The sequence below is a fragment of the Gadus macrocephalus genome, chromosome 15, assembly GCF_031168955.1.
Source record: "Gadus macrocephalus chromosome 15, ASM3116895v1".
Classification (NCBI taxonomy): Eukaryota; Metazoa; Chordata; class Actinopteri; order Gadiformes; family Gadidae; genus Gadus; species Gadus macrocephalus.
In genome coordinates, this window is record NC_082396.1 from 3,811,237 (window position 1) to 3,827,139 (window position 15,903).

Consider the following 15,903-nt stretch of genomic DNA (forward strand, 5'->3'; position numbering starts at 1 on the left):
CTGACATTAATTGAATATTTGAAACCAGTACTAGTCTTCCAACTAATCCAGTACGAAAACGAGCAAAATAAAAGTAATCTGCTGGTTTATTAAACACAAAAACACAAAACCAACAAAAACTTCAGCCATTGACAAACAACTTGCTTCATATGTGCAAAGAATACGTTGTAAAAAAAAACGGTGAATGGTCTACAAAAAGGTTACTCTATATCACAAAAACTGAATATCCAATAAAGGTCTGTAACATTAAAAGTCATACAAAAGTGTCAAAAACTGCAGTTACTGATTCAGACTTTGACCCTCTATCTTGCTGGGCTGTATCTCTTGACTATCTGAGCCAATTCATTTGAATTCGTCCCATAGAAATATCCATGAACCCAAAGTTCAGTATATACAGCCATCAGCCCAGAGGCTTGTAACAAAACCAACATTTAAACAACACTGGACCACGTTGCGTACATTGTGTGACAAATGTGTCTCATGGATAGATAGCAAACGATTCTACAGAGTGGCATTTGACACACATAGCTTTATACAGAAATAAATAGATTTATGTAAAGCTCCTCGAAAGGACGCAAGGTGAGCCTGAACGACAATATACAAAGCATATATATATATTTACATAAGCACAATCCTCTCTTGGGCCTCTGCCGTCCTTACTGGCAGAAAGGGGAGGCCGTGGGGTCAAAGGTCTTGAACACGTCCTTCAGTGTCCGGTCGTCGTCCCCCTCTGCCCCCGCCTCCCCCTGTGGCCCCTCCTTCTTCTTCTCCCCCCCCTCCCCCTCCTCCGCCTTCCCCTCCTCCCCCTCCTCCACCTTCTTCTTCCCCGGCCCCTCCTTGCTGTCCTCCGTGTCCCCCGGTGGTGGTGGTGGTGGGGGGGGGGCCGCTGACCCCTGACCCCCCGGCTTGGCCAGGCGGGGGTCGGAGTACTGAGGTCGGGTCAGGACGGCCAGAGTCTGGACGGGGAGGATGTGAAGGGCGGCGGGCGGCTTGACCGGGGAGGCCGGGGCCGCCGCCGGGGCGACGGGGGAGAGGGCCCCCGGAGACGGGAGGCGGTGGTGGTGGGGGGGGGGGGGGGGGGGGGGAGCCGTCGGACGGCGGCTCGGCCGTCCTGCTCTCCTCCGCCGGGACTCTGGGTTGGGTGGGCGACCGCGAGGAGGAGGAGGAGGAGGAGGAGGAAGAGGAGGAGTGTGGTGGTGGTGGTGGTGGTGGTGTCGGTGGTGGGGGCGGTGTGGTCGCGGACGGCGTGCTGTCCTTCCTCACGGCGTGGTGTTTGAGGATCCCCGTCTTCCTCGGGGCCTCCGGCGGCTCCTTGTGGCCGTGCTCGGTGCTGGGCTGGCGGGGGTCGTACAGGCTGATGCCCCCCAGCAGGGCGGTGGGGCTCTCCAGCCCCCCGCTGGTGGAGGAGGCCAGGCGCGGGGCGTAGGGGGGCAGCTTCTCCGCTTCGGGTTTCGACCGGGCGGCGGCGGCGGCGGCGGCGGCGGGGGCGGAGCCCGGCGACACCCCGGCGCCGGCCCGCTGCAGCCGGGGGTCCACGATGGCGGCCCCTCCCCCGGGGGCGGGGCCCTCCTTCTGCAGGGACGGCTTGGAGTCCAGGCTCCCGGCGCGCTTGACCCGGGGGTCCAGCGCCTTGAGCTGCCGGGGGTCCAGGGGCCTCTCCATCGACGAGCGGCTCTCCAGGGTCCGGGAGGGCGGCATGCGGACCACGCCCTCCTTGAGGCGGGCCGCCACGGCCCGGGGGTCGATGGCGGGGGGCGCGTGGCTGGGCGGGGGCTCCGGCCGGTTGGCGCGGTCCTTCTGGGCCTCGGCGATGAGGGGCGGCAGGGGCAGGTTGATGGAGTGCTCCTGCTTGGGCACCAGGGACGGCAGCAGGTCCTCGGGCCCCCACACCACCGCGTCGGCGAAGGCGGGCCTCTGCAGCACCACGTCCACGCGGATGTGGCTGAACGCCTGCAGCTGGCTGCGGGGGTCCCTCAGCGCCAGGCCGGGCCCCGGGTCCAGGGGGATGAGCGTGGCCCTGTCCCTCAGCTCCCTCTCGCCCTCCTCCTCGTCCTCCCCGGCGGGGGGCTTGTGGGAGGAGGGCGGGAGCTTCTGCTGCCGGTAGGCGCCGGGCGGCTCCGCGGGTCGCACCTTCCTGGGGTCCCTGGCGAGCCGGGGGTCCGAGGCGCCGTCCGAGTCCTTCTTGGGGTCCGCGTGCCGCTGCCGGGGGTCGGTCTTGACCCGGGGGTCGCTGGGCGGGGCCCTCTCCTTCAGCAGCCGGGGGTCTCCCGTCGGGGGGGGCGGCGGCTGCGGGGGTCCGAGCTGGTTCTGCTGCCTCTGGTGCAGCTCGTTCTGCTTCTTCAGCGACTTGAGGATGGACGACACGCAGCCGCCGTCCTCCTCGTCGCTCGAGTACCAGTTGGTGGTTTCATCTGTGGGGCCCAGCATCGAATCAAACACTACAGCCAGTATCTACCGAGAGGACGGATAACATCATCTAATGAAAAGATACTTTGTGTTTATATTAGTGCCGTCAGTTAAGCACGTTATTAACGGCGTTAACGCAAACCAATTTTAACGGCCTCAAATTTTTTATCGCGCGATTAACGCAATTCTTTTATTTTGTAAAAAAAAAATAATTGTTTCTTCAAAACAAAGAAGCAGTAGCCTGACTGCTATGTTCAAGGCATCATGTTCATCGTTTAATTGCACTATAGGCTTCTTTTTTTGTATCGTCCTGTTTTGATCAGTATATGCCAATGTTGTAATCAATAAAAAAACATTTGCACAAGGCAAGCCGATGCACTTCTCCATGTTGATAAGAGCATTAAAATGAGAACAATTAATGGGACAAAGAAATCAAGGGATATTTAGCACAGAAAAAAAATTGCGATCAATCGTGAGTTAACTATGACATGAATGTGATTAATCGCTATTAAATATTTTAATCGCTTGACAGCACTAGTTTATATGTATGAAGTTAACAGTATGGAGTAAATTAGGAAAAAATTGTATACTCCACTACTTTTGTGGAGTTTACTAGTACCTACAAAACTTGAAAAAATATGAGTATTATCTTGGTTGTTGCTGATCAATATGTATGGAGCAAAAACTTTTTGGGTCAAAAAGTGTGGCCCAACTGAGAACCAAGCCAACTTGGAGATGAGACTTTAAAGGGAGAAAAAGTTGAACATCTGTGGACGCCCACCTCTGATGGAGCTTTTGTCCTCCGGGGCGTCTCCCCTCTGGGGCTCCATCCCCTGCTGTTGGGGGGGCTTTGGTGGATGCTGCTGCTGCTGCTGCTGCTGCTGTGTGATGTGCAAGAAGAGAGCTTTCTGCACCGCGGGCGGCAAGGACTGAATCTGGGACTCGGCCCCCATCTGCTGCTGGAGGTTCTGTAGGAAGCTCACGCTGGGGTCCACTGAAAGGCAGAGAGCGGTCCGGAGAGTTAGGCCCAATCCCATTTCTACCCCTTACCACTTCCCCTTATCCTTCCCCTTACCCCTTCAAAACAAGGGGGAGGGGTAAGGGGCAGACATGGGATTGGGCCTTAATACCAGAGAGAGGGAGGGATTCATAACACAACGGTTTGTTAACTGTAAAAAAACGGCATTGCCATCGTCACCACGTGCCTCCTTGGGGCATGCTCTGGCTCCGGAGGAAATTGCTGAAGAGCTCGACGGGGTTCTGGCCCAGCGGGGGGAAGGGGAACAGGCTCTGGAGCATCTGCAGGTCCGGCATGGGGGGGAAGGGGGGCCGCGGCCCCATGCTCATGGGGGGCGGGCTGCCCATGAAGGGCGGGGGCCCCCCGGGGGGGAACGGCGGCGGCGGCATGGAGTAGCCGTGCAGCGGTGGGGGCTGCTGCCCCGGCGGGCTCAGGGGTCCGGGCGGGGGCCCCACGTTGGGGTGGGCCATGGGGGGCCCCGGGGCTTCGGGCGGGGGGCCGGACGGAGCGCCGGAGCCCGGTGGGGCGGCGGCCCCGCCCGGCTCCATCTCCTCGGATTCCCCGCCGAACTGGTCCGAGCCCTCCTCGTCAAACTCGTCGAATTTGGATCCGCTGGAAGAAACATCGAGACAATAATGCATTATGAAAACGATTGAGTCGGCTTAATATTCTGAGAGCAGGGTTTACAGTTAAAGCATGCTTTACAGTTAAGGCATGCTTTACAGTTAAGACTCGCTTTACAGTAACAGAATACTTCACAGTTAAAGCGCGCTTTACAGTTAAAGTATGCTTTACAGTCAACGCATGCTTTACAGTTAAGGCATGCTTTACAGTTAGGACACGCTTTACAGTTAAGACACGCTTTACAGTTAAGGCATGCTTTACAGTTAAACTATGCTTTACAGTTACGGCATGCTTTACAGTCAAACTGCTTTACAGTCAACGCATGCTTTACAGTTAAGACATGCTTTACAGTTACGACACGCTTTACAGTTAAAGTATGCTTTACAGTCAACGCATGCTTTACAGTTAAGGCATGCTTTACGGTTAAAGCATGCTTCACAATCAAAGCTTGCTTTACAGTTAAATCATGCTTTACGGTTAAAGCATGCTTTACAGGTAAATCATGCTTTACGTTACACTGGTTTGATCGTTAATCATTCAGCCCTCACCTCAGGCCGATCTTCTGCGCCATCTCCACCGTGGGCTGAACCTTGATCTCAAACAGGGACGGGATCTTCTTCCCGGCCTGGCCGGAGGCCCCGGCCTCCTGGGGGCTGCCCTGGCCCGGCGTGGGCAGCAGACCCACCCCGGGGGGGGGTTTGGGCAGCGGGGCGATGCCCTGCTTCCTCAGGTTCTCCAGCTCGATCTCGTCCTCGTGAGCGTTCTCCTCCTCCGTGCTGATTATCTAGAAGGCCGGGGGGGTCGGCAGAGCGTTAGTTCTAACACACTGATCCGCTGTCCCCGCGTCAGGCCAGGGATTCAAGGTCAGACATTGGGGGGATTAGAGGTCAAAATGGTTGGGCCCCTTCTGATCTCACCTTGTCAAGCAAATCTTTGGTCACGTCGTTCAACGAGTCGTGGGAGAATTTACAGTTGTCTCCTTGGTAACATTTGGCTCCTGTGTGGAAGAACTTGCAAGGATATTCGCGTGGAATTTGCAGTTAAGGAGTAGTATCAAGCCACAGTATAATGAAATGATTTCAGCCTTCACGCGATTCCAGACAACAGTGTTCGAACGAAAGCAGTTGGACAGTCATAACGTATCAATCCAGCGAGTATGAAAGGATATTGTGCATGTAAATACAGTTATCTCCTTTGCTGCAGTAACCCTGAAGGTAGAATTTGCAAAGTTCCTTTTTCTTATCCGGCACAACGAGTTCGTGTTCAAACTTGCACTGTTCCCCCTGTGAACGGACAGATTGAAGGATATTAGTATTGATATGCTCGTATTCATATTTTAGTAAATGCAGAAAGCCAAGAGTTTTAGAGTAAATTAAACCCATTATGGTTGGACGCACTGGTGAGGAAGGCTACAACAAGCATGGAACACAACACTATATATATACACTATACCATTTTATCTCTTAGGGTATTATTAAAATCAATATTGGTAGGACAATAGGTGCTTTATGTTTGTGCAGCGCAAAAGATAACAGTTTGAAATAAAAGTTCTTATATTGGCACTGAACGGCAGCGATGAAATTAAAAACTGTTATTTCATGTTTTTAAAGCTGTGTCGTCAAGCCAACACTGTATTAACTGTACATTATCATCACGGACCTTGATGCACCGTCCCTCCAGGAAGTATTTGCAGATGTATCTGCCGTTGTGTTCCACTGTGTGTTGGTTGATGAACTCCTTGCTCATGATCGGCCGTTTCTTCTGAAAACAGTTCTTTCCGTCCTGTTGATGCTGAGGGAGAAGGTGATTAGTTAGTCCGTAAAATTTGAAGATGGCACACGTGTGAGAAACTAAGATTTTGTTTTTCAATAAAAAAGCAGGAAGTGTTCTTCGCTGTTTTGCAGATGGCTGTAAGAAGAGTTAGTATATGCTATACGTGAACCTCTAAGATGGCGCAATTTGATTGGTTCGCTATCTCGGGAAATTGGGCAATATCCCATGACTGAGATCACGACTGTCATGCAGTCGTCTCGTCACGCTAATAAAAACTAATAAACCACTAATAAAAACAAATAAATCCCGGCAAAAAGTATTACCTTGTTTATTTTTGGAGTGTTCACGTACTAAAACAATTATTCAATAATATATAATTGTTAAATAATTAGAATTATTAATAGCACTGTTTACTGGTCATTTACTACCAAGATATTCACACAGTAGTCTTTCGGCCGTTGGGGGCGTGTCTTACCTGTGGCCCGCCCTCCATCCCCTGGTCTCCTCCTTGGCCCCGCCCCCGTCCCCCCCAGCCCTTGCCCTTGAGCTTCTTGTTCTTCAGCATCCCCCGTCCTCTGCCCGGCGCGCTGCCCCTGCCCCGGCCCCTCGGACCTCCGACTGAAACCAGGGGACAGTCCAGAAGTCAGCTGGGTCCTGATGTTTATCTCTAGGCTAGCTCACACATCGACATACACACACTCACCAATCATAAACCAGTGATTATGTTGTTCTACTAATGTTATTGTTTCTTAGATGGTTATATTAAGTGTGCGACATACAGGGGGTCCAGGGGGGGGCACGACCCCCCCGATTTACCAATGAGACCCCCTGAAAGCCTCAAAAGCTAAATCTGAGGGGGTCTCAAAGTTTGTCAAAAAAAATTAAATTTCGTAAAGATATTTTATTGTCACTAATGGTCACTAAAATGTTTTTAAGCTCACCATGTCCAGTATTCAGAATTCAAAACATTTATTCACAAATATGTTATTTTTTGCCAAGCGGAGCCAGCCAGTTCTGTTTGCGTATGCAAATTAGCCATGTTCGCCAAACAGAAGAAAGACGTAATGTTGAAAAATCATACTAAAAACGGCTAGCAAGCAAAAGCTAAACAAGAGTGTATCACTCACACACTTTGGGTCTATTCTAACTTAAGGTAAGAGGCTATCTTTTAAACCTTTGCAGTGAGGGTTAGGGTGCACTGTGCATAAGATGAGTGTGTGCGACTGTGTGCATGCATGTCCTTTCCGGCTTCGGCATACTGCGTGGTTATCAAGGCTTTGTGGTTGGTTGTGTTCTTAGTGAAGCAGCCTAGCCTTGCAAGTTGGAGTAGGCCTAATTGTTTACATGCGTGCGAGAGAGAGAGGGTGTGAGAGAGAGCGAGAGAGAGAGAGAGAGAGAGAGAGAGAGAGAGCGAGAGCGCACCTGCCGTGGTGATGTTTGGCTTGTTGTGTAAAATGTGGTCAGCATCCACCGTGGTTGGACGAATGTGCTTTGTGTATGTGTTCAATGATGTATCTGTCTGATCATATTTAGATGGATGGTTAAATAATGTCACACGATCAGTCATACTGCAGGCTTTCATTCGCAAGTGCACTGATTGTGTGACAGTCTCCGATAGGCTATACCTGGCATTTATTCAGTTGTTGATTGCTCTTCTAATTTCGCCATATTAGTGCCAATTATTGTTGTCTTTGCATTGTAATGCACAACTTTGCCTCTCCTCGTTATAAAACATTGTGCATCCAAACAACTTCAGCCAATGCAGCCTCCTATGTCAGTACTGACATAGTGTTGCTTTACGAATAGGCTACTATAGCACATCGGATTATCAACAATTGTTGTGTGCGTGTGTGTGTTGTCATGTAGGCTATAGACTGATTGCTTGCATCCATGAAATATTGTAATGTTATAGGTCAACTGCATATTGAGATAATTTAGATCGGTATTGCGCAAAAATCGGGGGATGGGGACCTCCCCCCGAATATTGACGGGTATTTCGCACACTGTTATATTATATATATATGGTTTATATTGGTTTAATAGCACTAGCTGTTAGGCCTAGTACCAACACCATACATACATACTTACTTGTGTGTAAGTATGTATGTATGTGTGTATGTGTATATATGTATGTATGTATGTAATGTGTGTGTGTGTGTTTGTGTGTAAGTATGTGTATACATGAATGCATGTTTGTAATGTGTGTGTGTGTGTGTCCACATGCGCTCATACACTGTTGCTGCTGCTTCTGCAGGCCCCTCTGGTTGGCCCTCTTCATCTGGTCCTTGCCGTGCCGTCCCTTCCCGCCCCCGAAGCCCCCGGAGTCCTTGGACGGTCCGAACTCGGAGCCGTCGTCCTCGTAGTCGTCGTCCTCTCCTTCGTAGTCGTACTTCTCGTTGCCGAAGTCGCTGTACTTGTTGTCCGGGTCGCCGCCCTTCGCCTGAGGGGACTTCCTCTGGGAGGTGGCGTGGAGCCCGCCCCTGGTCTCCCGACCGCGCTGTCAGAAAGGTTTAGAAACACACAGAAATAAAGGTTAATAAATACGCAGCAATGAACACAAAAAGAAGGCAAAGAAACCGTTTAATAGGCTCATTAAAACCGTAAATCAATCGCAACTGAACACGTTATGAACACAAAATTTAGTATGCTCTTCTTTTTTTTGGAAGAGCAAATTTATTTAAAGGTTGTATCAGCAATTCTAGGCCGAAACATAAATGATCACATTCACATCCGCTAGCTGCCCGCCCCATAAGCAGGCCGTCAAAAAAAACACGTCTCTGTAGGCAGTGGGCACCCTATGCTCCGAGTTCGCACACACAAACAAATGGTACTACCAACCGGTCAAAACCAAAATAAATAGTATTCCAACCAATCACAGACAAGGGGCGGGTGTTGTGGGGTTTTGCGCTGCGTTCATGACAGTTTTTACTGGATGCACCAAATGCGTAAGGGAGGGGCGATCGGGCTCTGTTTGTTTGGGATCTCGCTTGACAGAAGTGACGTCACCCAACATCGCTGATACAACCTTTAACATATATGTCTGTCTTTATTTAGTTTAATTAAGAGCAGAACAATGTGGTGATTAGGGGGCTCGACTCACAACCACAGAGTACTGGATTTCATGAGCAAGGTCCTCAACCTGACCTGAAGGCCTCCTTGAGCAAAAAGCCTCCGTCGTATCTGCTCCTTAATGACGTGTTTAAAGGGTTTAGTGCCTGCTGAGCTCACCTGGGAGGACTGGCCGTTAGACTCCTGGTTGGACCCTTGGCTCTTCCGGGTCTTGGGCTTCTCAGGCCGGTCGTAGTCAGAGTCGTAGCTGTCGGAGCTGGACGCACTGGAGGGCGAGTGGTGCTGGAGCGAGGGCGAGAGAGAGAGTGAGAGAGACAGTGAGAGAGAGAGACAGAGAGAGAGAGAGAGACAGAGAGAGACAGAGAGAGAGAGAGAGAGAGAGACAGAGAGAGAGAGAGAGAGAGAGAGAGAGAGAGAGAGAGAGAGAGACAGAGAGAGAGAGAGAGAGAGAGACAGTGAGAGAGAGAGAGAGAGAGAGAGAGAGAGAGAGAGAGAGAGAGAGAGTGTTGAATGCAGTGAGGAGAACCCTACTTCGGGGCCACAAGGGCATTATGACTCATTGTGCAAATATGGTTTTGCATGCCTAATAAGCGTAACACCAGTGATACCAGTGAACGAAAGCTGAAAGGACAAATGTGTTGATTTACTTTCTGCCGGTCGCGGCGCCTCCTCTTGGACTTGTGCTTCTCTCTGGTCTTCTTGTACCGTTTCCTGGAGTGCCTGTGGACCTTGTCATCACGCTCCTTCTCCTTCAGCTCCTTCTCCTTCGGGTCTTTCTCCTTCACCTCCTTGTCCTTCTCCTCAGGGGCCTCCTTGGTTTCCTTCTCCTCTTCGATTCCAATTCCTTCATCGTCTATCTCCCCGTCCTCAAGTTCACCGTCCTCTCTTTAGAGAGAAACAAAAAACCGTAACTTTAATCTACTGTTTACGTTTCCTTGGCGTGAGTTGAATCCATAGAAACTGGGTACCAGTTTAGAACCGTGTGAACTGGGTACCAGTTGAGTACCATATAAACCAACTGGGTCTCACAAAATGTGCTTGCGCTTCAACTTTCATCAGATAGTGTTAAGTGCAAGTGGTTACTTCCCAAGGCCTGGTATTTCATTGTGAGTACAGGACGTGTGTGGCAAATTGGCATGAGCTTTAAACACCATGATACTTATGACCCTATCAAATAAACCATCAATGATAATTATATTGTGAATTTGTGTTTTCCAAGTGCCTTCAAGTTTCATGGATATTAAAATATTTCACTTTTAACCCGTAGCGATGTTTACACCCATACACACACAAGCCACGCCACTGCCCTCCTTGAGGATAAGATGTGTCAATTGTCCAAACTAGCTGTTGATAATATATAGGGGTTGAGAGGAAAACCAAGGGCAGCATAAAAAAGTATTGTTGTTATTTTGCACAGCAAACATTCATGCCATTACACAAAACAAAAAAATAGATGAATGTGTGTTGATTGGTCATGTTACTAGATGTGGAAGTTCTCTGGACAATGGGATACAATGAGAAGGATGGCATGTAAAGATCAGTGATTTGAAGGCATTCGTTTTTGTCTAAAGACTATAAAAGATGTTTCTTCAGCTCAATATGTATGAAGAGGCTGATGCCCATTTCTGTCTCGGCACTGTTTCAGTTATTTGTTTTCAGAAATGTAATGTGTGCATTAAAGTATTGTTGTATTAAAAGAAAAAAAATATATATGTATATAAATATATATATTAAACTTAAATATTGCAGCAAATGCTGCATATATCAAGACAGAGACCACAGTATGACTATAAACCGGATAAGGTTACGAATAACAAGGATGCAGGTGTTTTTTGAAGCCGAGCCAAAACAAAAGCGTATAACCACGCTCCTGCAGTACCGCATGTTGCTCGGTAGGGGGCGATAGTGAGCGAATGGGCGTGGCACACTGGAGTTATTTATATTTGCATAGCCTTCTGCAAATGGCAACAATGGGACAACAATTTTCAGTTGACAATAAACTGATGACGCATGTTGCATGAAAATGGTCGTGGATGGCGCACTAACAATGTGATGGGAATGTAGGAAATGTAGATAGCATTTTCCATTGCACTCAAAGGCATGCAAATAATTGTGGGTTGGAGGAGGAGAGAGGAGGGGAGGGGACCCTGAAGAAATGTTTTCCTTACAAAAAAAAAAAAGGTAAAATATAAATGATAAAATAAACAATAACACAAGCATGTAGACCCACAGCACTGAGACGCACACATGAGCGCATTAAGAATTGCATAAGATTGTTACTCGACCTTTCGTCCCCTGCAAGCTCAGAGTCAGTCATGTTTTTGTCAAGAACGGGGGTTTGGGGACTGGAAACAAGGCTCACTGAAGCCATTGGAAACGGATCTGCCTCCCTTCTCCGGTACCAGAGTGAATGACAATCACTCAGGGAGACGTTGGGTGGTGGTGAGAGATGCTGGAAGATTTGCAGACTGGAGAAAAAACTCACGGTGTTACATGTCTCGACAACAGAGACAATAAACAGACATTGTCCTCTTTCATGTCAATGACGTTTTAACTCAGCAAGCACAGCTTGATACCCCGCTTTGCTATTGTCCCGTCGGTTGACAGCTGCCATGGTGAAACAGAGGAGACCGAGGGAGAAATGCACAGAATTGTAACCCTTTTCGTTGATATCAGCATCTTCCTTGGCATTTTCAACATGGGCATCATCTCAAAATGGCTTCTGAGGTCTGCAGAGAACATTCTTCACCGCTGCACTGTCCACGTATATATGGTTCTGGCGGGATCGATCTAACTTGGTGGGTTGGTACTCTCGCACGCAGTTGGCCAGCCGTGGTGTAGGGGCTTTCCCACACGAGTCCAGGTCAACACTCATTGGTTGGGAAGTCTGTCAGTTATGCTCAGCATCTATAACACGAGGCGTTTCGCTTCTCGTACAAAATATGGATGTAGGTCTATGTTATATTACATCGCGATACGATTGTGTGCGAAACCCAACGCTTAAAATTCAGTTGGTTATCTGTCGTCCTTTTTAAGAAAGACGCAAAAGCGCGCATGTGTGGTGTCGCGCCAACTGACAACGCGCATCGCGTATTCAAGCGATTCAGTTCTGCTATTGACCACCAGATGGAGCTAGAGTTATATTAATGAAAGGTTAAAACAATTTGTTTTGGTATATTATGGTATTGTCTATTGATTCGTCTTATTTCGAAAGAATGTATAATATTCCACACAAACAAGATTTAAAAATAAAAACATAATAAAATCAACACGCTATTCCGTTTGGGCAGAAGTAACATTAAACAGACCACTAGGCCTACACGCTCCACTCAATTAAGGATCCTTATGCGATCAGGTAAAATCCACTTCATGTTTTGCTGCAAGACTATGAACAACAGTGCGATTGACAAACTATGGGCTGGGTTGACAAAATTAACGTCTTTCATCTTATAGCAACTTTCTGTTGATAAGTCTGTGAAGAGTTCGATAACTGTAGAAAACTTTGTAAATGTCATAGATAAGATGGTCAGGCATGACAAACGTTGGTTTTTGTGAAATCAGAGGCATGCATACACGAAGAGGATGACCCAAGCGGTCCATAGAGGTACAATATTGGTGAGTTTTTCGCCGTACAATCCATAATCTATATTAATATATTTAAGAGTTCCTAATGCGACCATCCTCTTAGTAGCTTTCGGCTAATCATTGCTTATAATCGTGTCCTCATAATGGACAAGATTTCACTTTTCCTCTGAGACGCGGCTTAATGGTTGAAGAGTCGCTCAGTGGGAGGGATTAAGCAGGAAGCCTAGGTGGCGAGGAGATCTGGAGCTCTGGAGCTCAGACACTGAACTGCATCTCTGCACCCAGAGCACCTGATGAGCATCTTCTGAAGTTGGGCTGCAGACTTTCAGCGCACCTATAACTTCGACCTGGCAAAATGCATCGACTGGCTTGATCGAAATTGATTGGGATTATTTTTTTTATACCTGACGACGTTCAAATCTTGGAATAATTTCTAAGCAGTTTCTTATCATATTGTTGTGACTGCATAACATTGGAGATGGTACTGTCGATTTTCCGTTTCAATTGTATGCTTATTCTCTGTCTGGCCGCAGTCTACAACTGCCATGGTGCCGTTCAGGTCAGTAGATTTTGCATTATAAGTGTATAATGCTGCATTCGTTATTATTTAATAAATTGTAAGTCGATTTGAAAAAAGAACACGGAGACCTATAGTGTTTATTATGAAGTGCAAAGTAACGTATAGTCAACTGTATTAACTGGGGTGTATATATTACTATTATACTACTACTGTATACTGTGTGTGTGTGTGTGTGTGTGTGTGTGTGTGTGTGTGTGTGTGTGTGTGTGTGTGTGTGTGTGTGTGTGTGTGTGTGTGTGTGTGTGTGTGTGTGTGTTTGTGTGTGGGGGGGGGGGGGGGCTGCGTGCGCGCGTGCGTCTACCTAGTTGTCACATTATATGCAGTAATGTTTTCCACACATGCAGTGATGTAAGGACTGCTGCCTTTGTATATGTTTGCTATATTATCAGTGCTGACCAGCACAGGTAGGTAAATGTTTCCTATGTTTACAGCTGACTACGATATTGTTGCTCTGGTATATTGCCAGTAGCCTACTGTACTGTTTGAATTGTCAGTAGGCATACTAGTATATTTGCGAGGGGTATGCAGCCAAGGAGAAACATCCTTCAAGATAATTTCTTGTTTTTACTTCCCATTCCATTGTATACAGACGTAGGGGCATGTTGTTTCTCCCAATTAGCCTGTGCCTAATGCACTTTTTCAGGAAAGGATTAGAGACTTTTCCTCAGAGGGAACTTTGGAATGGCTTATCGAGCTTTTCCACTCAAGTAACTCACCGTAGCCTGTCCAAGACTCCCAGGTCTACCAGGGACTAGGGATTTGTTATTGAACAAGCCTTTTCACTCTGTACCTTACACTGCCATGCAAAATATACAGATAACCAGTGATTTGGACCAGGATCTAACAGACATCTGCCACACAGCTTTTGTCCAGCTGTGTGTTGCCATTGTGGTGGAGCTATAAAGTAATTGCCGCATGAGGTAGGAGGTGGAAGTTGAAAGCGAGAGAGGGAGAGAGAGAGCGAGAGAGAGAGAGAGAGAGAGAGAGAGAGAGAGAGAGAGAGAGAGAGAGAGAGAGAGAGAGGAGAGAGAGAGAGAGAGAGAGAGAGAGAGAGAGTAATAGAGGGAGAGAGGGAGTGATTTTAGGACAAAGCAGCACCACGTGAACTTGCCTCAATGTGTACATTATGTGGTACAGTCATTTCTTAAGCGGTGTTGAGGATGAAATAACATGTCAATAACGTGGTTGCATCTGGCCCAGCTCGTCATGCACTCACATCAGTGGTATGTGCTCTATCTAAGACCATGTGGTAACCCTACGCTATAAACCCACTAAGTACATCTACCTAGCTACACAACATAAGTAAAGTAGAATAACAAACCTGACCGACTTCATAGCTCAGTGGCTACTGTGATTGAGTCCCAGCAAAATGGTACTAAGTTTGATTATAAGTCAGTTATTCTTATTAGTGATCAGTTCATCTAATAAGTATATGTTATCTTTCCAAAATATTTGAAGTAGATTACTACAAAACCCTATAACTGACTTGATAGCCTCGTGGCAAGTGAGTTTGACACCCAGCAGCATGTCTAAGAATATACTTGTAATAATTGAATATGAAAGGTCACTGTAATGCTTGAACCCACAACCGTATGACTGTGAGGCATGAGAGAGCTGGTCTTACAAACATTTTGTCCAATACTTACTGTGGGATTCTTGGTGTTCACCAAATACTGTGACCTCTGACCCCTGAACTGTCCCTATCCATTGAAAAATTAAACAGGGTTTCATAGGCAAAGTTTCCAATGTATTACAAGGTAGAATTACAGAGTTGGCAAAGCACACATTCCCCTTAATAACTCAGAAACGGCTCAGAATGTCTAATAATAATTACAGTATGTGCACATTGCGTCGTTTAGGGCCCGACATTCTGCCATGGATTCAGTATCCATAACTGGTAAATATAAACCTCAATGACTGGGTGGTAGCTCTAGAAAAATCAGGCGGGATAATATTATTAAGAAGGAAAAGAGGGAAATAGGACACGAGATACAACCTTGTGTTTGCTTTGCAACCGCACTAATTAAGAAGCTGGCTCCCATTCGGGCTACCTCAGCCCGTGCAGCTGCTCTTTATGTTCTGTTGGCTACTTTCATGTTCCACATTTTGCGGTGCGCTCCCTCTCCAACCCCTTTCTGAAGTCATGTTCCGCTTTTTTTCGTTTTAAGTTAATTTCTCCGAAAAGTCCTCCTGCAGATCCCTTTCGACATGTCTTCCCGCTATTTCCTTTTTTTTCTACAGAGCTGTATGGACAAGCACCAGGTCGTGGGGGTTCTCCGTCAGATGGAGAAGTTCCTGAAGGGCCAGGAGTTGAGGTTCACGGAGGGTCTGCGCATCATGAAGTCCAAGCTGGTGACCCTGCAGAACTCCGTGTCCAAGCTGCCCCAGGCGGACCAGTCTGCAGGTGATCAGTCCGGTTCATACCGGTTGTATATGCAGAATAATGTCTCCATCTGAACCTTTTTGAAACAATGGGAAGGTTTAATATGTTTTTTTTTCCAATTGTATGATGATACAAACCTTTGACCAGCATTCCACTACGTTTCTAACCCTGTATACCATAGATATTTAAACAAAGCGTATATTTATAAAAAGTTGTGGGTAAGAAGTCCATTGAATGCAAACTTAAATGGCCCCCGATGCATAGAGCCATAACCTTTACCTGAGCTCGCTGAGCATGGCATTAACACTGCCAGCGTTAGGCTTTCATTTCCACTGGGAAGAATGTGCTCATGGTATTGTAAGACACCTTTGGATAAAATCATCAGCCAAATGGAAAATATACATAGTATATATTTACCATCTAATTTATTAACTGTTGAATATCTGTTAAATTAGATGTTTGTCT

General features: G+C 47.5%; 2 protein-coding genes across 2 annotated transcripts in view; one reads left to right on the forward strand and one right to left on the reverse strand.

Moving 5' to 3' along the window:
• Positions 1 to 68: 68 nt before the first annotated feature.
• LOC132473263 (zinc finger CCCH domain-containing protein 6) lies at positions 69 to 11,671 on the reverse strand. The gene is made up of 12 exons (XM_060073319.1): positions 11,176 to 11,671; positions 9,538 to 9,775; positions 9,050 to 9,172; positions 8,054 to 8,318; positions 6,297 to 6,439; positions 5,708 to 5,839; positions 5,217 to 5,331; positions 4,966 to 5,075; positions 4,597 to 4,832; positions 3,612 to 4,036; positions 3,188 to 3,400; positions 69 to 2,411 (listed from the first exon to the last, which is right to left on the reverse strand). The coding sequence occupies exons 1-12, from the start codon at positions 11,259 to 11,261 to the stop codon at positions 685 to 687; spliced, it is 3,813 nt and encodes a 1,270-aa protein (XP_059929302.1). The 5' UTR covers positions 11,262 to 11,671; the 3' UTR covers positions 69 to 684.
• Positions 11,672 to 12,579: 908 nt separating this feature from the next.
• Positions 12,580 to 15,903, forward strand: part of LOC132473614 (fibulin-7) — a 9,375-nt gene continuing 6,051 nt past the window's right edge. The window contains exons 1-2 of the mRNA XM_060073820.1: positions 12,580 to 13,034; positions 15,297 to 15,509. Of these exons, the coding sequence (XP_059929803.1) occupies positions 12,954 to 13,034; positions 15,297 to 15,509 (294 nt within the window). The 5' untranslated portion in view covers positions 12,580 to 12,953. The remainder of the gene's footprint in view (positions 13,035 to 15,296; positions 15,510 to 15,903) is intronic.

Excerpts from the sequence above, each read along its gene's own strand:
- LOC132473263 (XM_060073319.1), bottom strand. The coding sequence starts at position 11,261 with ATGGCTTCAGTGAGCCTTGTTTCCAGTCCCCAAACCCCCGTTCTTGAC. Across the intron at positions 5,332-5,707 it reads TGGAGGGACGGTGCATCAAG|GGGGAACAGTGCAAGTTTGA; the intron begins GTCCGTGATGAT and ends GTCCGTTCACAG. Across the intron at positions 4,037-4,596 it reads GCGCAGAAGATCGGCCTGAG|CGGATCCAAATTCGACGAGT; the intron begins GTGAGGGCTGAA and ends TGTTTCTTCCAG.